This window comes from Notolepis coatsorum (genome assembly GCF_963971535.1).
Source record: "Notolepis coatsorum genome assembly, chromosome: 12".
Lineage (NCBI taxonomy): Eukaryota > Metazoa > Chordata > Actinopteri > Aulopiformes > Paralepididae > Notolepis > Notolepis coatsorum.
This window is the reverse complement of record NC_140176.1, coordinates 17,204,473-17,228,641: the sequence shown is the minus strand read 5'-3', so window position 1 is coordinate 17,228,641 and position 24,169 is coordinate 17,204,473. Positions and strand designations below refer to the sequence as shown.

The 24,169-nt window shown below is 42.2% G+C and overlaps 1 protein-coding gene across 1 annotated transcript in view; it reads left to right on the top strand.

The window, feature by feature from the left end:
- The window catches only part of pld1b (phospholipase D1b), a 65,899-nt gene that overhangs the window by 30,560 nt on the left and 11,170 nt on the right, over positions 1-24,169 (top strand). The window contains exons 11-21 of the mRNA XM_084325757.1: positions 1,029-1,110; positions 1,789-1,899; positions 6,613-6,798; positions 7,294-7,507; positions 11,952-12,080; positions 12,545-12,663; positions 15,320-15,433; positions 16,177-16,287; positions 18,617-18,708; positions 20,678-20,791; positions 21,852-21,901. Of these exons, the coding sequence (XP_084181883.1) occupies positions 1,029-1,110; positions 1,789-1,899; positions 6,613-6,798; positions 7,294-7,507; positions 11,952-12,080; positions 12,545-12,663; positions 15,320-15,433; positions 16,177-16,287; positions 18,617-18,708; positions 20,678-20,791; positions 21,852-21,901 (1,322 nt within the window). The remainder of the gene's footprint in view (positions 1-1,028; positions 1,111-1,788; positions 1,900-6,612; positions 6,799-7,293; positions 7,508-11,951; positions 12,081-12,544; positions 12,664-15,319; positions 15,434-16,176; positions 16,288-18,616; positions 18,709-20,677; positions 20,792-21,851; positions 21,902-24,169) is intronic.

The window sequence follows — 24,169 nt, the reverse complement described above, 5'->3', positions numbered from 1 at the left end:
AACACATGTGTACACACACACACACACACACACACACATTATGTACACACACGTCACACACACACACACACACACACATTATGCACACACACACACACACACACACACACACACACACACACACACACACACACACACACACACACACACACACACACACACACACACACACCACACACACACACACACACACACACAAACACATATGTACACACACACACCCCAACTGCAAATGTTCGTACAGATGTGGTTTCTGCAGCACAACATAGACCACTGCACTTCCGCATTACATTGAGCTCATGGGAGAGAGAGAGCGGGGGGAGTAAATTAATGAATGTGGATGAGAGCCTTGACATTAAGTGGTTGTAGCTACGGCTGTGGGGGTGCTGGAGACATGATCCCATAGACTTTTATACGCCTGAGTCTCCTGAACACGGAGAGACCAATCCCAAGTCGACTTTCTCGGCCGAGCTATAGTCACATTTCCGCACCTACTCCCGAACTCTGCAATGCGCAGATTGGTAAACATAGATCTCTGGACAATCCAGAGAGAATCGGTGGGCAATTTCAGAATACCAGAATGTTGCGGTGGTCTATATGCAGGAGGTAGATGACATGGAAACCCCAATAGTGGGTCTATTTTATGAAGCAGCAGGCAGCAGTACAGTAGAAGGACCTAACTGGCTTCACTGGCAATTGACAGATACATAACTACTATGAGTAGTGACTTAGTAATGACCGGCAGACACCAGGGAATACAGCCTGACAAACAAACACTGACTAATTGGGGGAAGAGACATACATACAGAAGGAGCTGGTGACTGGACTGTGAGGGGAAACACTGTCTACAGGACAAGAGGGAGAGACACTAGCTGGATGTCACAGCTGTGGCAAATATTTGTGTTGCTGTGTGTACATATTGCATAATATGTGATTTCCTATACAAATACAGGTGTGTCATGTGCGTCGTCTGCATTCGTTTTTGCGAGTAAGTGTGATGTCTTTTAAGAGTGTTTAAATTCCCGCAGGTTGAGTCCTGAGATCTTCCTGAAGAGGCCTGTTGTCGAAGGCAACCGGTGGCGCCTGGATTTCATTCTGAAGCGAAAAGCGGTGGGCAGCAAACCCTCTTTTGATTGGTCTGTTCGAAGGCACAAATATCAACACGCCTCCCAATCGTTGTCTCCTGATTGAAGCCTATTCTACTTTATGTTTTGTGTTTCTGCTTTTTTTTTCTTTTTTTTGCTTGTCTTTTAATCAGTATTAATTAGTGCTGTCAATTGATTTAAAAAAAAATTACTAATTAATCTCACAATTTTCTGTAATTTAGATTAATCTAGATTAAAAATAGCATTTTTCTACTTAAGACCGAAGCTTGTAACAGATATTTACTTGAGTAAAATCATGGAATTAATGTAAAATCAACACAGAAAAAGTATATTTAGATTCAAAGACTATTTTAATAGCTTTCTTTGTATACAGTTTCTCTCCTGTGAAATACAAATGTTCAACAAAACCATCAACATTGACTCAGCTAGACTTCTGTCTTATATCCACGGCGCTAAGATTGAAAATGTTTCACTCCATAGATTCATCTAGATACATTTATTTTAATGCTTTAAATAATTTTAAATAAATTAAAAGTTAAAGCATTCATTTTGACAGCCCTAGTATTAATATGTTATTATAATAAGTTAGATGACTTCATTTCGTAGTGTGAGAAATGCTTTTAATCACCATTTTCATAAATGATCTATTTTCATTGACGCTGTGTGGTGGGTGTTTCAACAGGCACAGGGAGTGCGTATCTTTGTCATGTTGTACAAGGAGGTGGAGCTAGCGCTGGGCATCAACTCTGAATACAGCAAGAGAACCCTGATGGACATGCACCCCAACATCAAGGTAGGTGCGCGTGTGTGTGTGTGTGTGTGCGAGCGTGTGCGTGCGTGTGTGTGATACTGGGTTCCTACAGAGGTCTGGAAGGTATGGGAAAAAAACTATAGAAGAGGCAGCTATTGAATGAAGTGCTTATTCCACATAGTTTCACGTGGTTGATGCCGACACATTCCCCACTCCAAACGTCAAACAGTGTGTGTTTACCCAGTAGGAACCATGTGTGCATACCCACTATAAAGCATGCGTGTATACCCAGTATGTAGTATGTTTGTACATCTAGTATGTATGTGTGTGTGTACCCAGTATGTTGTATGTGTGTATACCTAGTATAAAGCATGTGTGTATTATACCCAGGGGCGAATTCACAAAGGGATTGCATGGCTTTTTCGGACACTATGCCTGTGCAAAACAAACCTTGCTATTCACAAAGCACTCGCAAAGGGTGAAATACCATGCTAACTGCGTTGCCATCAGCATTGCGTCTCTCTGTGCTTCCGTGCTATTTGCGGGTATTTAAATGAGGTAATACGGGCGGAAAATGTGCCCCTTTCTATGCAAATGAGCCTCATTGCAAAAACACTTCAATTCACAAAGATCGGCTCTTAAGTGCCACATGCAGTTAAAGTGAAGTTATTTTCGTCTTCAGAGAGTTGGTGGTAACTAAGCACATGTATAAGGGGTGTCATGGCCAGCGTCTCGGGTGACCATGGCAGCAGTGATTGTAGCCAGGGTTAGGTAATAATAATCACAATAAATAGAATAGAAACGCGGCCTGGTAGCGCAGCGGACTCCGCGTCTGTCTACCACCGCAGAGACACTGGTATCGAATCCGGCTGTCGGCAGTGCCTCCGGCTTGGCCGGTCGTCATACTGGCTCAATTGGCGGTGTCAGCGGGAGGGAAGCCGGTGGGGTGGTATTCTGGACGTTGTAAACAGCGACTCCTACAGGTCGGTCAGGGCACCTGCACACACGAGGGAGGGAAATGGTGAAGGTAGTGTGACCCTCCCACGCGTTACACTTCCCCAGTGAGAGTCCTCGCTGCCAGGTGAAAAGAGGCAGCTGGCTGTCTCCTATGTATCGGAAGAAGCATGTGATAGACTTCAGGGCTCCCTAGACCGACCAGTGGGGGGCACATGCGCGCAACGACTAGGAAGGGGAGGGGGGAATTGGCATAACGACTAAATTGGGATGGGAGAAAAATACAGAAAAATAGAAAGAAAGAAAAAAGTGGATCAAAAAAAATGGAATAGAATAGAACCTGCACACTCATATGCTCAAGAATAAACTTTTAATTTATAATGTTTCGTCAGGTCAGAGAGATTTATTTGGGATGACATGAAAACAAATGCAATGACAAAAGATAGTGACAGAAACAAAGGATGCAATGTGTCATGAAAATACAAATTAAGAAAGCTATATACATTACGAAATAAACAAAATACAAATGGTGAAAAATACTGTTATGTCTATCTGTTCTAAAAACGAAGCGCTATTGATTCCCTCTCCCTCATTTCGGGTTCCAATTCGCGATCAGAGAATCAAAGCTTTAGTTTTCTGTCTGCCATTGTCCTAGGACATGCATACTGTTGCATGGGCAGTATTTATACGCGAGCCAACTGCGCTGCCAGATATCAGGAGCAAATTGCACGGATTGGCGTGTTTGCACTATTATATCATTCACGCAATATCTTTAGTGATTAGGTCCTTAAGACGGAGCAAACAGTGGGGAGTGGGTCATGCGGTCATTTCATATCTGCCGCTCAAATTTGCCCCGTTCCAGTCATGATGCTGCATTGCCAAAAAAAACATGTATCATTAGGCTATTATGTACAAACATTCAAGGAAAAATTCAAAGACGGCAACAATTTTTTCACCCTTTGCGTGCCATTTACTTTCACTTGTGAGTCAAAGGGGACAGAGACCAGACATCACGACCAAGATCGTATTGCTAGTCTACATAACCTACACTTGTTAGCCGTCGAAGTCGATACGTTTCAGGACAACGTCCCGCTGAGGGGTTCAAACCGCAGACCACGTCTCGTGGTTCTAATTAATTAAGCAACATTCTCTGCCCTCGGTGTCGGTCAGAACACAAGGGAAGGAGTGCGCAGACAGACGGAGGAGGAGGTTGTTTGGGATGGATGACTGTATTATCACCAGAAGGCAATGCTCTATGTGTGATTACGTGTTTGGATGCTAACCTGTCTCACCCGCTGATACACTTATCAATAACGATCCCAACCTTCCAGTTTAACAGAATAGGTTTAATTAAATATTTTATCAGTTAAAATGTTATGCTTTTAACATTATGCATATAAATGATTAGACCAACCAGCAGGAATGGGCTTGAGAATATCTGCACTGACCAATACAAGAAGTGAGTTGACACAACGGTGTAAGGACAAAGTCAATGAAGCCCCAGGGCTCCAGACCCAACTGTTCCCACTAGTAGCACTGGTGCTACCTACTGAGAACCTAGTAACACTGGTGCTACCTGCTGAAAACCTAGTAACACTGGTGCTACCTGCTGAGAACCTAGTAACACTGGTGCGTCTGCTGAAAACCTAGTAACACTGGTGCTACCTGCTGAGAACCTAGTAACACTGGTGCTACCTGCTGAAAACCTAGTAACACTGGTGCTACCTGCTGAGAACCTAGTAACACTGGTGCTACCTGCTGAAAACCTAGTAGCACTGGTGCTACCTGCTGAGAACCTAGTAACACTGGTGCTACCTGCTGAGAACCTAGTAACACTGGTGCTACCTGCTGAAAACCTAGTAACACTGGTGCTACCTGCTGAGAACCTAGTAACACTGGTGCTACCTGCTGAGAACCTAGTAACACTGATGTTACCTGCTGAGAACCTAGTAACACTGGTGCTACCTGCTGAAAACCTAGTAACACTGGTGCTACCTGCTGAGAACCTAGTAACACTGGTGCTACCTACTGAGAACCTAGTAACACTGGTGCTACCTGCTGAGAACCTAGTAACACTGGTGCTACCTGCTGAGAACCTAGTAACACTGGTGCTACCTGCTGAGAACCTAGTAACACTGGTGTTACCTGCTGAGAACCTAGTAACACTGGTGCTACCTGCTGAAAACCTAGTAACACTGGTGCTACCTGCTGAAAACCTAGTAACACTGGTGTTACCTGCTGAAAACCTAGTAGCACTGATGTTACCTGCTGAGAACCTAGTAGCACTGATGTTACCTGCTGAGAACCTAGTAGCACTGATGTTACCTGCTGAGAACCTAGTAGCACTGGTGCTTAATGGACATTCAGCACACCACATTTGTATTTCTTTCCTATTTCATACCTGCCCCCCTTTTTATGTATTCTATTCAAATGGACTGACAGTGCTCTTTCCTCTTTCCATTTCACATTTTGTCAGTGTGCACTTTTGCGACACCATTGGCAGTGATATGGATTTTATATATATATATATATAAAAGAGAGAGAGAGAGACTCCTGATATAGGCATATAATGTAAAATAAATCTGATTCCCAGTCTGTCTTCCTCTCGCTCCCAGTGATGCACCTGATATACAACAATGATGACCAACATGGAAATATATATGTTGTTTATATACAGTAATATAGGTGGAGTTGTTTTTTCTTTTTTGTTATTGTTTGTTGTATTCATTGCATGTTCGAAATAAAGACTTCAAATCAAATCAAATCAAATCAAATAATATAGGTGGAAATAAATATATTAGCTCGACTGCATTCTGCACGAGGGAAATAATTACTCCTCTACTGCATTTTCATGTGGAATAATAATTGATACAGTAGCCTATCGGCGCATCTATGCTCCAAGTTACCATGTGTGTGTATACCCAGTATGCAGCATGTGTGTGTATACCCAGTATGAAGCGTGTGTGTGTGTGTATACCCAGTATGAAGCGTGTGTGTGTGTATACCCTGTATGAAGCGTGTGTGTGTATACCCTGTATGAAGCGTGTGTGTGTATACCCAGTATGCAGCATGTGTGTGTATACCCAGTATGAAGCGTGTGTGTGTATACCCAGTATGCAGCGTGTGTGTGTATACCCAGTATGCAGCATGTGTGTGTATACCCAGTATGAAGCGTGTGTGTGTATACCCAGTATGCAGCATGTGTGTGTATACCCAGTATGAAGCGTGTGTGTGTATACCCAGTATGAAGCGTGTGTGTGTATACCCAGTATGCAGCATGTGTGTGTATACCCAGTATGAAGCGTGTGTGTGTATACCCAGTATGCAGCGTGTGTGTGTATACCCAGTATGCAGAATGTGTGTGTATACCCAGTATGAAGCGTGTGTGTGTGTATACCCTGTATGAAGCGTGTGTGTGTGTGTATACCCAGTATGCAGCATGTGTGTGTATACCCAGTATGCAGCATGTGTGTGTATACCCAGTATGCAGCATGTGTGTGTATACCCAGTATGAAGCGTGTGTGTGTGTGTATACCCAGTATGCAGCATGTGTGTGTATACCCAGTATGAAGCGCGTGTGTGTGTGTATACCCAGTATGCAGCATGTGTGTGTATACCCAGTATGAAGCGTGTGTGTGTGTGTAGACCCAGTATGCAGCATGTGTGTGTATACCCAGTATGAAGCGTGTGTGTGTGTGTATACCCAGTATGCAGCATGTGGATGCCTCACCGACTACCACAGTAAGCCTAGTGTGTGTATAATGCCATATCATCAATACCATATCAATGTGTTTCTTCCAGGTGATGCGTCATCCAGACCACGTCTCGTCCTCCGTCTACCTGTGGGCCCATCACGAGAAGATCATCGTCATCGACCAGTCGGTGGCCTTCGTTGGCGGGATCGACCTGGCGTACGGTCGCTGGGATGACCGAGAACACCGACTGACTGACATGGGGAGTGTGACACGCTCGGTGGCCCTGGAGCAGGTCAGAGACGTGCACACACACACACACACACACACACACACACACACACACACACACACACACACACATACATACATACATACATACATACATACATACATACATACATACATACACAATGCACATTGCTGGTGTCACTTGATCGCTGACCAACACATGGTAAGGACTGGATATCCACACCATCTCTCTCTCTCTCTCTCTCTCTCTCTCTCTCTCTCTCTCTCTCTCTCTCTCTCTCTCTCTCTCTGTGTCTGTCTCACTCTCTCTCTACCTGTCTGTCTGTCTCTCTCTCTCTCTCTCTCTCTCTCTCTCTCTCTCTCTCGCTCACTCCCACTATCACTATCAGTATCGTTGACCTGAATTTGTTCCTTCAATAATACACGTTTACTTCTATACTTACTACACTTACTTCATATGATACAGGTTTTCAGCATAAACACCTGACATGGCTATAAAATGCCCTCACACAACCACGGTTTAATGTTTATTTCCCAGGCCGTCGGTTCCCCGTTCAGCAGCCCCGCCAACGGCACCAACGGCGCCCACAGCAATGGGAAAAGTGTCGTCACGGTGATGGACGCTGTGGACCAGCCCAAGCTGAAGGGGCAGGGGAGGACAAAGAGGACGCGGTTCAGCATCAGGAGGCACCTGCAGAAACATGGACTGACCCAGGCCGACAGCATCGACAGTGCGGAGAGCTCGGATGACGGTGAGTAGTACTGCATACACATGCAACCCAGTAGTGCTGCATACCCATCATCGTATACAACTTTGTTTGTCCCGGGGGATGCTGTGATTGGAGGATCTAGAAAAGAGGGCGGGGTTTGAGAGAGAGGTCAATTGTGTTATTGTCCTGTGTGTGGCTCTTTCGCACGGCAAAGCCGCATGTGCTGTTAGACTGTGTGTCTAACTCGAAATGTTTACCAACTGTACCGACGCTTCACTAATGGTGATCATTGTTACAGGGGGTAAATGTGTACTGTAGTATACGATGTGTACAGTAATAGTAGGCCATGTTCAGTCTCCCGCTGTGTAGCCTAGCGCCTCATGTAGAACACTTTTATTAGAGGTCCAGCATAGTTCTTCTATGGCATTTGTAAGACACACATCACAAGCTTGGGCTTATGCAGGGCTGTACGCTAAGCTTTTTCACTAGGGGCACACTTGCCCCTAAATGAGAAATTTAGGGGCAAAACATTTTTTTTAGGGGCACATTTTTAAATAACAATTTTACCATTATTAAAAAAATATGTTCCTCCTGCCTCATTACTGTGGTCCTTTTATTTAACATTTAAGTGCGTTTGTTTTCAGGTTTGTATCTTTTATAATGAACCAACTGAGAGTGTGTAAATCACTAATAGAACAAAAACAACAAACTGTGTGTGTGTGTGTGTGTGTGTGTGTGCGCACGCTTGTGTAGTGCTCCTTGAATGAGATCACCACAACACACACACACCATTGCATTAATCAGGAGGACAAGAAACTCTGCATACATTTGTTTCACAATGAAAAGTGCTTTAGAAATCAAATGAATTATTATTGTAAATAACCCCATGAAAGGTTTATTTGTATGGGTAATTACCTGCTTCATATTTGTGATGTTACTGGTTTCAGTGTGTGCCTAAAGTGATCAATGTGTTGGGCCGTTTATAGAGATCTATGCCAATTAATGTTTATGTATATCCGGGACTTTTTTTAATAAGAATTGAGAGGTATTTGTATATGTGACCTTTATTTTGAAAACCGTGTTGCGACGCAACCTTATTTACATTTGCGCTTTTGACAGTGAAATGTTCAGTCCAACTTAGCTGGAAGGAAAGACTAATCAAAAAGGTTTAATTGACCCGTATGAGGCTCTTACGGTAGGACTACTCACCTAATGCATAGCTGAACCTGAACGTTAGAAGTGTCCGTGTCCCCGTCAATCAATCATCACATCATCACGTCAATCATCATCATCTTAACATCTCTCCACATCGGACGTGGTTGTCATAAGATGGACTGATATCCACTCCGTTGTTCTTTTTTGCGTCTTAAATGTATTGAAATGAGGTGCTTCTTTGGCGATGCAATAGCCCATATTGAAAGGAAGAGAGCCCACATTCAGTTTCGTTTTGCTAGGAATTATGGGATTTGGTGTTGGATGTATAGACTACGCAGATAGGGACATGGTCTTTAATCGCACGATAGACTACAAGTACCAGGTACTATAGCGTGACCCAGATTCACTCCACACGCAAATCTTTTTTTTCACTCAGGCTATCGGTGATCGCAGTAAGTTCATTCATTGCCGACAGATTATTTCATAGCACCACGACATTGTGTACTGTACAGCCCTGGTTGTAGGCTAATGTTTTTTAAAAATGTATCCAATTTGTATGGATTAATTTAGGAGTGAAATGCGAATGAAGGGTTGAAATCACAACTCGCAACGTTGCTCCCAAATAATAATAATATTATTTCCAACTCGCAACGGCCAAATTAAGGGGCAATTTGCGACGAGATCATCGCACTGTACAGCCCTGTTATGTAGTAGATTTAGTTTGTGTTAGGAGAATAGATTGAATGGTTGTTGAAGACATGGAAAACATACATCTATAGTTATGTCATTATTCATTTCTATGAGTGAATAGAAATTCATGTAGACATTTTCTAAAAATGGTGTCCCACCAAAGGGACACAAAACACGAACACACACACATGCATGCACACACACAGAGGACTGAGCAATCGCTTATTAGTATTTGCCTTTTATAATTTGGGTTAATTCCCCTCAAAATAGTTAGTAGTATCTGTCTGTCACTTTTAGTGCTGTTCCCTTTGCCTGCTAGAACACTGTAGCATCCACCACCACACACACACACACACAAAAAGTTTGTTCAACCCACTCACAACAACAGACTAGCGCTGTAGTCTAGCGCCCATCCACCAACACTAGCCGTGGTCCGTGCCAGTGTCTCAGTGTTGTCGGTGGCCCCGTCTATAGGTTGGACAAACGGCGGCACCAGCCAACAGAATCTGATACCCAATAGGCTGGGAGAGCTGAGAATGGCCCCTCCCATCGGCCAGTCTCAGACTGGTGAGTCAGGCGGCCGATTGTGTGATGATGGGGGGGGGGGGGGGGGCGACAAAGGCGGGGCTTGGGACCGCCCTGCCGCCGGGCTCCCATCTCTCATTGTGTGGTTTGCAGTGTTTTTTTTATTCCCGGGGGGGGGGGGTGAATGATCTCACCCTTGGCTCTCTGGCAAGACTGTGTATCATGACCTGTGTGATCCCATTAGAGTGTAAAACATGATGCCGTCAGTCAGTCTGACACGTTTTGAGTGTACCCCCCCCCCCCCCCCCTCACTCTTATTTGTTAAAAAAATAGACTGCAGAGTTTTTATTTATAGACTAAACCTCTTTGACGTTCTATCTGGGAAAGGATTGATTCAGAACGCCTTAGGGGACGGATCATATAGCATAGTAGTAACATGTTAGACTAAAGGCAGATGTGTGTGATATTTCTTCCACATCTGAACCTTTGCTGGAGCTTTCGGAGACCACAGAGAGAGAGAGAGAGAGCCTCAGTCCTATGATTTCTACGAGTTCTACGAGTTACTACGGCCTGTAATCATACAAGCTCTTACAAACACACGCACATGGCAAAATGTGCCCAGCAGGTTTTGATTAGGCCGAGGAATGTTCAGGGCAGCTGATGTTTTTGCTGACTGGCCCACATGCCAAGCTGATCTCTGGCATTAGCCCCGGCAGACTGACCTTCCCCTTGAGGCCTGATGGGTGTAGGGCTGCTGTGGTCGAGCGCACCGCTGTGTTGCTAACGGTTACAGATTATATACAACATCTGTATAAATCTTAACTTGGCTTGTTTGCTTCTTCATCTCCGTCTCTCTCTCTTCATAACAGAATTGACCCGTCTCAAACCCTGCCCTCTTTTTTTGATCCTCCTATTGTTGGAAGCAACAGTTGGGATTGGAGGATCAAGAAAAGAGGGCGGGGCTTGAGATAGGTAAATTCCTTTTGTGAGATCTTCAGTCTAGTCTATAACTCTTGTCAGTCTATAACTGTCTAAATCGTGTGCAACTCTATACCTTTTTCTTGAAGTTCTCAATTGAACCCTTGAGACGAAGAACCATATACGTCCAAAACAGTCTGTGTATTTTGCGAGTGTGAATGTGATGCATTACCTGAAAATGCTCATCTTTAACTCATTCAGCGTCATACCCGAGTAAAGTCGGGTTATCTCTGAAACTATACAATATTCACCACGGTATAACATGCGAACGTATACATGAAAAAATTCATTCTTTTTCACATGTTTGACGAGGGATAGTTACTGTCAAATGAGCCATAGTATTGTCTCCATAGCTATAATGTAGAATATAGATATAGCCCTGCAAACACTGCGACGCACAGGGAAAATCCCTATCTTTTAAAGCGGTGCCCCATTGAGTACAAGGATGGCTAAAACGGCTGGCGCTGAATATGTTAAAGGGGTACTATGCCCAATTTCTGAATTCATACATGTTATTTCTCTGGTCTAAGACAGTACAACAATATTAGCAACTCTCTCCCAAATCCAAAAACTGAGTGCTAAAACTCAAACTTGTGATGTCATCAAATATAAAGTCTGAAGCTGCTCCATAGACAATTCATTTTATAGATGACACTGAGAAACACCCAGGGCAATGTTCTGAGTACATTCTCTGTTAATTTTCTGTTTCAGAACTGAGAACAAAAAAGAAAAGCTAATTTGTCAATGAAGCAGCTCCAGACTTTATACTTTATACTTGAACATCAGAATATTGATTGATTCTCACTTCTCTGGTTTCTGGCTTTGGGAGAGAGTAGCTTGTTTCACAAATATGAATTGAACTGTTTTAAATATTTTATTTGAGTGGTGTTCCCCTTAAATGGTATATGGTGATTCATCTCAAGGATTCCATTATGTCTGACTAATTAGTGTAAATAATGTAATGTCATCACTATCACTATGAAAACGAATGATGTTGAAACCACTAATCCCAGTGTGTTCTGCCTTCTAGTGGTTGTTTTGTGCATGACTAAAATAACCCTGTTCTGATTGTGTGTGTGTGTGTGTGTGTGTGTGTGTGTGTGTGTGTGTGTGTGTGCGTGCGTGCGTGGTGCATTAGCTTGCGATTCTGTTCGTAGTCTACACACAGGGGTCGGGGAGTTGATTGGTGACACACGGTTCTGGCATGGAAAAGACTACTGCAACTTTGTCTATAAAGACTGGATACAACTGGACAAGCCATTCGATGGTAAGCAGCACACTATCTGTCTGCCTGCCTGCCTGTCTGTCTCTCTGCCTGCCTGCCTGTCTGTCTGTCTGTCTGTCTGTCTGTCTGTCTGTCTGTCTGTCTGTCTGTCTGTCTGTCTCTCTGCCTGCCTGCCTGTCTGTCTGTCTCTGTCTGTCTGTCTGTCTGTCTGTCTGTCTGTCTGTCTGCCTGCCTGCCTGCCTGCCTGCCTGTTAGTTCAATCCAGAGTGCTAAATTGCTGTGATAAACAATTATTATATTGCCAAACAACCACAACAAGAAAACACAAATGACAAAATACTAATCTAAGATCTGCAATAAGACAATAAGAATCTGTTTGTGCCTCTCTCACTCACTCACTCTCACTCTCTCTCTCTCTTTCTCTCCTGGTTTCTGACCTGACTGTACTGCATACTCACTGAAACACATAAAACACTTTGCTAAGTTCTTATTTCTGCCTATCCCAGATTTTATCGACAGGCATTCAACTCCAAGAATGCCTTGGCACGACATTGCCTCGGTGGTTCATGGGAAGGCCGCTCGGGACGTGGCAAGACACTTCATCCAGCGCTGGAACTTTACCAAGGTCAGAGGACACTATTACTCACGCCTTAAAGCCCATAAAACAGAACCTACGTTGTACTATTTCAGTGATTGTAGGCATGCATGTACATTTCTATAGACAACTGTCCCCCTGAGCTGGAAAACACAGCAGAAAGCTGTGAATGTATGATGTCATACATCCCAGTAAAATCACCATGGCTACTAGGGCTGAGCCCAAACGTTTGAATGTTCGGACCTTCGAATTCTAAATCAACATTCGAATTTTCTATAAAAAAAATAATTATAATAATAATAATTCTTGGGGCGCCCCAGTGGCGAACCACATAGCGCGCTCAGCCGCGACACGGCCGACCCGGGTTCGACTCCCGAACCCGTCGTTATTTGCCGAATGTCTTCCCCCCACTCTGTCTCCCATTCCTCCTCTGTCTCTCTCTACTGGACTGCCCAGTAGAATAAAGCGATAAAAAAAAACGCCAAAAAAAAAGAATAATTCTTTCTATATATTTTGTATGTGTCTATTCATTCTGTTTAAACCAATGGGGTTTTTCTTCACAGTTGCAGATAAAGATTAGGCTACACTAATATTACAGTATTATAGTATATAACTCGTCATAAAAATTTTAATAAAACATTTATCATAAATGATGTAGCCTATCTGCATCCGCTCAGAGCTCCATCAAGACGTCACCATCACTTTCGTACCAACCGTGCCCTTATTGGATTATTTATGTTGACGAAACTGATTCGTTTTATTCATTAAAGAAAGTTGATTTAATAAAAAAAATTACTCATTTAATCAGATTAATCACTTTATTCAAATTGAAGATTTAGTTAAAAAGAAATAATTAAAAATAATTAAAAATATCCGTTCGAAAAACCCTGACGAAGTTCGAAACCCCACAGTGGACTAAGCACTCGCCTATCACCATAGAGACTCTGGGATCGAGTCCAGCTGTCAGCGGTACCTCCGGCTTGGTCAGTCGTCCCTACTAACACAATTGGCAGTGTTAGCGGGTGGGAAGCCGGTGGGGTATGTGTCCTGGTCGTTGCAAACAGCGACTCCTACTGGTCGGTCGGGGCGCCTGTTCAGCAGGGAGGGGATCTGGGGGAAATGGCATGAACCTCCGTACACGTTACGTTCCCCCGGTGAAACTCCTCGCTGTCGGGTGAAAAGAAGCGGCTGGCGACTCCACATGTATCGGAGGAGGCATGTGGTAGTTCTACACCCTCCCCAGGCCAACAGTGGGGCAATGCGCGCAACGACCAGGAAGGGAATTGGCATAACGACAAAATTGGGATGGGTGAAAAATACAGAAACCCCAAAAATAAATAGAATACAAAAAAAATGTTATCCCAGTAAAATCACCAAGGAGTTGTTCCACTATTCACTATTCTCGGGATAAATAAAGTTTTTCTATTCTATTCTATTCTATTGTCTCTTGATGATACTATCGCTAGAGTCTTGTGTCTCTTGTGTTTAGCTTAAAGGGGACGTGCATTGCAATTCCTGTGAGTCTATTGAACACATCTGTAAGGTTTAAAAAAAAATTCATTGTTTTATATTTCTAATCAAGTACTCAAAAGCCAAATTTTTCTCCCTTTGGATTTCAGGCTGTGTTGGCCTGGCTCCGCCCATAAGCACTTTGAGTGACAGTCATCCACACAGTCTGCGACTGGCACAGAGAGAGATAGAGAGAGACTGAGGGGGATACTAATTAATGTTGCCGCAGGGGGCATAATCCCACGGGACAATGCATTGGTAACTTGTTTCAAATGACAATATATACCCCTGTGAATATTATTGTATGGATCGGAATATGGGCGTGCGCGTGGGAGCATGCACAAAGATATTACAGTGATATGCTGGTGCTCCCGACACTTCCTCAAACGGGTTTTGACTGCGAGGCAGGGAGCGAGCGGGCGGGCGAGAGGGAGGGAGATAGAGAGGGAGAGAGACAGAGAGAGAGAGAGAGAGGGACACGGAGGCACGGAGCACTTACACACAACCTGTGTAAACTCTCCGTGTGTGTGTGTGAGAGAAGACGGATCCCTCTCTCTCTCTCTCCATCTCTCTCCCTCCCTCTCGCCCGCCCGCTCGCTCCCTGCCTCGCAGTCAAAACCCGTTTGAGTAAGTGTCGGGTTACACTATGCGCTACAACCATAGAGGGGGCGTTACTGCAAATCAGTGCTATATTCACGTAAGCAAAACTGTCAAATCAGAACAGCTTAGTTGAGTGAGGGAAGATCTCGTGAACTCGAGACTAGACTGATGAGTGAGTCAATATGATAATTAACGACACAGACCACATTGATATAATCCCCAATTGCTAGGAAAACATGCTAAACACTGGAAAAGGCCATTTATAATGCATGGGACCTTTAAGAAGAGACTTGTTCATATTCACACATCTAAATGAAGCCGTACAGTAGAAATAAAAGTGAATTCTATTTTAGGGTGGATCTTCCCTTTAAGCCTTTTTCCTGGCCTTTATATTTGCTAGACGTTTTCCTTAAAAGGGCAAAATATGTTTTAATGAGCCTGGGTTCCATGATTAGAAACGGTTCTCATTTGGGTAAAAAGTTTAAAATAGACAGTGAGGCAGGCAGTGTTCCCGTCATTAATATCATCTGTCGTACATCTCAGTTCCCCTCATTCATATCCCTATTCTCCCGGTCAGATCATGAAGCCCAAGTACCGCTCTCTGTCCTACCCGTACCTCCTGCCCAAGTCTCACACCACCGCCGGAGAGCTCCGATACCAAGTCCCCAACTGCACCAACGTCAAAGTACAGGTAAGGAAAACACACGGCACAATATTATAGTGTAGATCGAAAAGCAGGTATATGTTACCCAGTATGGTTGTCAATATCCCAATGTACACACAACCCCACCCAACCTCCTCCAATGTAAATTTTCTACGTCAAATGTATATACTCCCTTTTCTTGACTCTTTTTGTATCACAAACAGTACTGTATTTGCAAATCTGGTATGTCATAAATGTATAGATGTAGCAGTACTGTCTATCTGTATGTCATGTATGTCATATATGTCCTGATGAATTGAAAATGGGGGACCCTGATGTAAACAAGACGAAAGTCTTTCTCTGGTCTGCATCCCCTTAACAATTGTGTGTATTGAGCCGTACTGTATTGTACCCATTCTGCAATCTGTTAATACAGTTTTCAATCAATCAATCAATCAATCCTATTAGCCTATAAAACAATCTGCCAAATCGGTTTTGGGTCATAAGAATATGTATTCTGAAACTGTGGGTGTGGGTTTGGAAAAACACTGGATGAATCCCTCTTCCTGTCTGTCCTCCTCCTGTCTGTCCTCTTCCTGTCTGTCCTCTTCCTGTCTGTCCTCTTCCTGTCTGTCCTCTTCCTGTCTGTCCTCTTCCTGTCTGTCCTCCTCCTGTCTGTCCTCCTGTCTGTCCTCTTCCTGTCTGTCCTCCTCCTGTCTGTCCTCTTCCTGTCTGTCCTCTTCCTGTCTGTCCTGCTCCTGTCTGTCCTCCCCCTGTCTGTCCTCTCGTAGATCTTGCGCTCGGCGGCCGACTGGTCGGCAGGTATAAAGGACCACGAGGAGTCCATCCACAATGCCTACGTTCACACCATCGCGAACAGCCAACACTACATTTACATAGAGGTACGTCAATGTGTTCCTGTTCTGAAGGCATTGGTTATTATTTGTAGGCAATGTAGGCGGCCATTTTCCAGATAATCATACCAACATTTTGTCAGGAAACATGTCGAGTTTATCTTTTATTATTGCTGGCGATTTGATTGCCACCAGCATCCACGTTGAAACCTGTATGAAAGGAGGCGATTTAAAGGGAAGAAACACAATATTCATAAACGTTTAAAGACATAGGTGAAGAATCGGAATGAGAAAAAAAACTTTCTGTTTACGAGCACTTTAGTGAATGTTAGCTTTTTTCCGCTTCCAATATAAAACCTTTATTTCCCCCTCCAAGACAGTTGAGGTTGCCCTCATTTGCAATTGTGTCAAAATTATCATTCAAGATGAAAACAGACTAATATAAAAGGTAAGAAATAAATTGTAAAGAGATTGTAAAAGTAAAAGCAATTACACATCAATACAATTAGGCATTGTTAAAATAATAATAATAATAATAATAATAATGATAATGATAATGATAATGATAATGATAATGATAATAATAACAATAATAACAATAATAGAAACAAGACATAGAAAATCGGAGATAAAAATCTGTTAAAACAATTACACAATGTACCAGGGATCATGGCCCCTAAACTGATCATAGGTCAGCAGAGAATCGATTTTCAACCTCATGCTGAAGATCATTTCAGGAAGTTGGTGCATTAAAATAAAAGGCTGACTTTGACGTGCAGACTGGGCGCGAGTCATTTGAGCCGTTTAGATAGGGTTCAGAATTCCAATCTAGCATTGTTGCAATGTATGGTGGTAGCTTTCCGGAAATGGCCTTTGTAGATAAAGAAATACCAGTGATTATTACGCCTCTCTGCCAGGGAAGACCAACCCACCTTACCATAGAAGACACGTGGTGAATAATAAATCTGAGGGTAGAATGATAGACTGTGTCCAGGAGGTTAAGAATGGAAGGAGCAGCATTTCTATAAATTACATTCCCCTTAATTCAACTCCGATAGGCGTTGCAATTTGCAATAGATGCAATTTGCTGACAAGATCATCTTTGTGGTATTTAAAAAAACTTAAACTTGTCATCAAGCCAGATACCGAGATACTTATATTCAGCAACTCTCTCAATGTTAGATCCATTTCTAGTAGATGAGTGTATACTATCATAATCAATATATCTGGCTCTATAAACACCATGAACTTCGCTTTATCTACATTAAGTACCAGTTTAAAAGGAGAGTTACAGGTTCTCAATGACTAGCGGCACAAAGGCAATACAATACATACTAGTGTTGTCAGCATAAAGATGAACTTGACACCCACTCAGTGAAGATACTATATCATTAATATAAATTGTGAAAAAGACTGGACCTAAAATGTATTCCTGTGGGACACCCTTTGTTACCAACAAGAATTCAGACTGGACACTCCCGAACTTTACACTTAAGTCTCTCAAACAAACAATCAATCACAGGCCATTCCTTCTAAACCAATACGACATAACCGTTGTAAGACCAAATGATGATCAACTGTATCAAACGCTTTGGATAGATCCACAAAAAGAGCAGCACAGTGTTTCTTGCTGTCCAAAGCGGATACTATATTATTCGTAACCAATTAAATGGCTAAAATAGTGCTGTGATTGGCTCTGGCACCAGATTGATGCATTTAAAACAAGAGTGACTAGAGATTCCAGGTTTTTAACTAGGCATGGTGACTTGGTCTGTAATTATTTAAGTAATTTCTATCGCCACCTTAACGTAATGGAAATATGCATACCGAATTTCCCAATATTCAGAAATACACTGGTTGAGATACTGTAGAAAGATTGAGTATATGCGTTAATTGCTCTGTGATAAATGGAGCAGCCAGTTTTAGAAAAAACAGATCCAATTTATCCTCCTTAAACCTTCAAATACATCACTAGTAGAAAAGGGCTGAAAGGTAAACTGACGCACATGGCTCAAAGTGGAAACACGATCATCATTAATAAGCGGGGGCCCTGTATATGCCATGTCAAATTAATTCCCAGTATCAGCAAAATGTTTATATTTGGAATAGCTTTCAAGAGTAAAGTATTCCATCCCACTCCAGGAATGTTCAAATCCATATATAGTCATAAAGAACCATTGGCATGTTTTCACATTATGGCTTCTTCAGGTTTGTGGATCCACTGCTACAAGGTCTTGTGAATCAGATAGATTTCTCAAACATGTGTACTACGATAACACTTTGAGTTAGTATCAGATAGGCTTCTCAAACATGTGTACTACGATAACCCTTCGAGTTAGTAGTGACTAAACACAGATGTGTGGTCTTCCTCTTTCAGAACCAGTTCTTCATCAGCTGTGCTAACAAGGACGAGCACGTCTTCAATAAGATAGGGGACACTATTGCCGAGCGCATCATCAGAGCCTACAGGTAAAAACGCACACCCTTTTGTATTTATCCCCGTTGTAAAATGAATCACAAGGAAAGTACACACACACACACACACACATAATAGTTTTATTTCTGGGATCACAGAAAAGTCCTCAGTTTACAATCCGTGACAAGTGTACACAAGCGTCTGACCAGAAAGTGAGAAAAAGCTCATAGTATAAATAAACAATAAATACATAGTTTAACATGACGACAAAAGATGACAAATTTATAATGGATATGACAAGAAAGGAAAACAAATATTAGGTTAGGGGTTTTGTCGTATCGAACACAAGATTGATATGAAGACAACAAGAAAAGAACAAGATGTATATATGACATATCTAAGACCTGTCCTGGGCCATGGTCGTTGTTTTAAGAACACTGTTAAGACTGTCGCCCTAATGTCTGAGAAACTGTATACTATATTAACTATCCAAGGCTGCACAGAGAATATGTATTTAAACAGAGCTATGAACATGCCCAGTAAGCTGTACAAATGATGTAATAGGATGAAACATATAATATTTTCTATAACAATACAAATGTTGGCTATATTCCTGTGAGACATTGTGTACCTTCTGCCAATCTGATACGCCATGATGAAGACATCTGGCAGGCTTGTTTGATTTGGCTTGTTTCAGATTTGGCTTGTTTCACGTTTTTGTTCCAAGAAATTATTCGAATACTTTACTTTATATAGCAAACACTTGCACGCTCTCTCTCTCTCTCTCTCTCTCTCTCTCTCTCTCAGATTCAGATTCAGATTTCTTTATTCACCATTTTGTACACGTACAAAATGGAACGTGATTTGACATTACAGTGCATGATTGATTTTTTTCACAAATAGGAACAACATAATAATAATAATAATAATAATAATAATAATAATAATAATAATAATAATAATAATAATAATAATAATGATAAATAAATCAGTAAGTGCAAAACAGGACAGAACAGTGAGACAACAATAAGACAGTAAAGTGCAGTGGTAGGGGACATGGAAACAGTGCAGCACACTCTCTCTCTCTCTCTCTCTCTCTCTCTCTCTCTCTCTCTCTCTCTCTCTGTCTCCCATCTAGATATAAGCATATCAGAGGAAACGGATAACATTCTGAACGATATAATGACTCAGTGATAGATAAGATAGACCGCACAGGACACATGCAATCACACACACATACACGCACTTTCACTCACTCACTCACTCACTCACTCACTCACTCACTCACTCACTCACTCACTCACTCACTCACTCACTCACTCACTCACTCACACACATACTTAGTCTCTCTCTCTCTCTTTCACACACACACACACACGATTCTTATGGAAACTTTTTTTCTTTATATATATATTCCTTTGAGAGAGACACACATGTACATCATCAAAGAGATCGGAGCACAGGGTCAGACCTTTTTTCCCTGCCCCACCATAGGGGATCAGGCAGGGGTTCCGTGCCTTGCTCAAGGACACTTACAGGATGTCTCTTTAACCACAAGCACTGTGCCACGATTTACTTTGACACACAAGATATGCACGCAGGCTGTTTCCAAGGACTCATTATAATCAGATATTCAAGAGGAAACAAGTTGTATAGTAGTGTATCCTAGCTGTATATGTTGAGAAACCTCTGTGTGTTCTGCTCGATGAACGAGGTCACTGGTGTGTGTGTGCAGGGCGGGGAGGAGACACCATGTGTACATACTTCCTGTGCAGATGATAATATGTTCATTCAATCTGTATTTCAACTCGAGAAGTCATCGAGGGCAAGCCCTCCTTTTCAGTGATGTCGAGCATAATACATAATAAATACATAATACAATTCAATAGATATATAAAACAATGCAAAACATATCAAAGTATATACACGGTACAATCAATTAAAAACGGCTGCAGGTTATGGTGGCATGATTGGTAATAATATGTGAGCTTTTTGTCGGTGCTCGTCTCTCTGTGTGCGCAGGGAGGGGAAGAAATACCGCGTGTACGTGGTCACCCCCCTGCTGCCCGGCTTCGAGGGAGACATCAACACTGGAGGAGGCAGCGCCATGCATGCCGTCATGCACTACAACTACAGGTGCGTGTGCGTGTGTGTGTGTGTGTGCGCGTGCGTGAGCCCACCTATTTAAAGGAACACGCCAACATTTGGGGAAATTAGCTTACAGTCTTCTCCAGAGAGAGACAAGAAGATGGATACCAGTTTCCTCTCTGAGTTCAGTAGAAAGCTATCTGGCTGCACGTTAGCCTAGCTTAGCACAATGAATGGAAGCGGACAGTGCCGGTTAGCCTAGGCATTGTCCAACTAACACCTCTCCCGAAGGCTAACTGGCACTGTCTGCTTTACATTCATTGTGCTAAGCTAGGCTAATGTGCAGCCAGATAGCTTTCTACTGAACTCACACAGAGAGGAAACTGGTATCTATCTCCTTGTTGTCTCTCTCTGGAGAAGACGGTAGGCTAATTTCCCCAAATGTTGGCGTGTTCCTTTAATGCGCCACTGCGTATCGGTCTGCCTTCCTTTTGTGCTTTTTTTTTTTATCAATGCTGAGAGACGGGGAAGGGTTAATCACACCTGTTCATCTATAACCGTCAGACCCTTGACTCTGAGCGGTAAACATTGTGTGTTTACGGCCATAATAGTCACGTGATGAAACCTCTCGAAAGGTTGGATTTATTAGAGCATTCTTGAGTAAATATTGAGAAGCCGGCACAGTGAGGAAAAGCCGGTTTGAAACGTGTCCGTGATCACTGCTGCTGTGCATTAATAAAAGCGTACACTCTGTATACCCTGCTGAAGACGTTTGAGTTGAGCGCGCCAGTTCTTTCGTTTGAGTGAGTAAATATTGAGCCCTTCCCAGTCATGCAAACACAGACACATAAAGAGGTCTACCGTGCTAGTAGGAACAATGGAGGCTGACGTTAACCATTAATCCTGTCTCTCTCTCTCTCTCTCTCTCTCTCTCTCTCTCTCTCTCTCTCGCTCTTATCGCTCTCTCTCTTTCTCTCTTTCTATCTATCTCTGTCTCTTATCTCTCTCTCTATCTGTCTCTCTTATCTCCCCATGTCTTTCTCTGTCTCTATCTGTCTCTGTCTCTTATCTCTCGATCTCTATCTCTCTCTCTCATCTTTCATTATAGGACCATGATCAGAGGAGACTGCTCCATCATATCCCAGCTGCAGAGAGAGAGTAAGTCAGCCTGCAGCGTTAAGAGAAAATTATTTCGAGCACTAAATTCATACAGTATATATGCACTATTTCTAAGAACGTGGACATTTGTGTACACAAGATAACCAAGACTCTGTTAAAGGTGGTGAAAAGACAACCACTGTTTAAAGGGATAATAATAATAATAATAATAATAATAATAATAATAATAATAATAATAATAATAATAATAATAATAATAATAATAATAATAATAATAATAATAATAATAATAATAATAATAATAATAATAATAATAATAATAATGATGAGGATGATGATGATGATGATGATGATGATGATGATGATGATGATGATGATGATGATGATGATGATGATAATAACTTTATTTGTATAGCACTTTTCATACAGAAGTTGCAGTTCACAACAGTAAAAAAATACAGGCATAAGCGAGCATGAAAAAGATAGAGAGGTAGCAAGGTAAGGTAAACCACAGTGTTTCACATTAGGGGCCTTTCTCACTCACCTATTCGTTTCCATTCCATTCCGTTCTAGCCCGTTCCGAGATCTGATGCGAACTTCCCCCCTCTAGTTTGTGTACACACTTCAGTCTTGGTTCGCTCCGGGTTCTGTTTACGGTTTGCCTTTTGAGCGTTTACGCTTGCCGTAGGCGATGATGTCACGTTCGAAAATGTAAACAGGAAGTGTCTTAACACGACGGCGGAGACTGGATGCTGATATAAAATGAACAAATAACCAATAAATATGAAGTTATATTTGAACCTCTGTTGTCAAGCCTTGTCAATATAACCCACCCCATTTTATCACGAATGGATGGTGTTGTAGAGTTCGCTTTTGAGCGTTTCCCAGGGCTAACGCTAAGCTAACGGCTAACGCTAGTTAGCTTAGCCTAGTCTAGTATAGCTTGTAGCACTTATTTTTCAGCAAAGAACGTGCAATAAACAAAACGGATACATTCACTGTGTGTTCTGCCTCTTTTCTGCCTCTTTTCTCACGAATGGAACTCTGTTGTAGAGTGAATGAATGAATGAATGAAAACTTTATTAACAGATTGCAGGATGGGTACAGTGCAGTACAGCTCAATACATACAATTGTTAAGGGGATGCAGACCAGAGAAAGACTTTCGTCTTGTTTCCACCAGGGTCCCCCATTTCCAATTCATCGTATGTCCGCTTTTGAGCGTATGTCCGCTTTTGAGCGTTTTGCAGGGTTAACGATAACACTAAGCTAACGGCTAACGCTAGTTAGCTTAGCCTTTTACTAGTAACATTGCTTGCATCGATTATATTGAATGTCATTGATCTACTGGTCGACCACGGCCGACTGGTTGGGCACCACTGGTCTAATAGAAATAAATGCATTCGAACAAGAAAGTATAGTATACAGCAATGGCTAACGCTAAGCTAACAGCTAATAATAATAATAATAATAACTTTATTTGTATAGCACTTTTCATACAGAGGTTGCAGTTCAAAGTGCTTCACAACAGTAAAAAATACAGGCATAAGCGAGCATAAAAAGATAGACAGGTAGAATCACAGTGTTTCACATTAGGATCTAGCATCCCAATAGGCTCTCCGCTTACAGTTTTCAGTAACACAAATAGTAAAAATAGTTTAAAATGATTCAGTTTAAGAATAGTAAAATTAAAATAAAATAAAATAAAATAAAAATTATAAAATAGAACGGACATAAAAAATACAGGCATGAGCGAGCATAGTAAGATATGGCAAGTGACAACAATGCATAAAGTTTACAGACAATCCATGCTGATTGATCTGCCATAAGCAAGTGAAAGTTTACAGACAATCCATGCTGATTGATCTGCCATAAGCAAGTGAAGATTACAGTCTGTTCTAACAAACCAAACTGCCATGTATTAAAGTTTACAGACAATCCATGCTGATTGATCTGCCATAAGCATAAGATTACAGTCATAGTGTTTCTACTACAGCCAGGACACAGTTAACCTGGTTCTACAATGCTACAGCCAGGACACAGTTAACCTGGTTCTACTAACAGCCAGGACACAGTTAACCTGGTTCTACTACAGCCAGGACACAGTTAACCTGGTTCTACTACAGCCAGGACACAGTTAACCCGGTTCTACTAACAGCCAGGACACAGTTAACCTGGTTCTACAATGCTACTAACAGCCAGGACACAGTTAACCTGGTTCTACAGCCAGGACACAGTTAACCTGGTTCTACTACAGCCAGGACACAGTTAACCTGGTTCTACACATTAGGATCTAGCATCCTAATAGG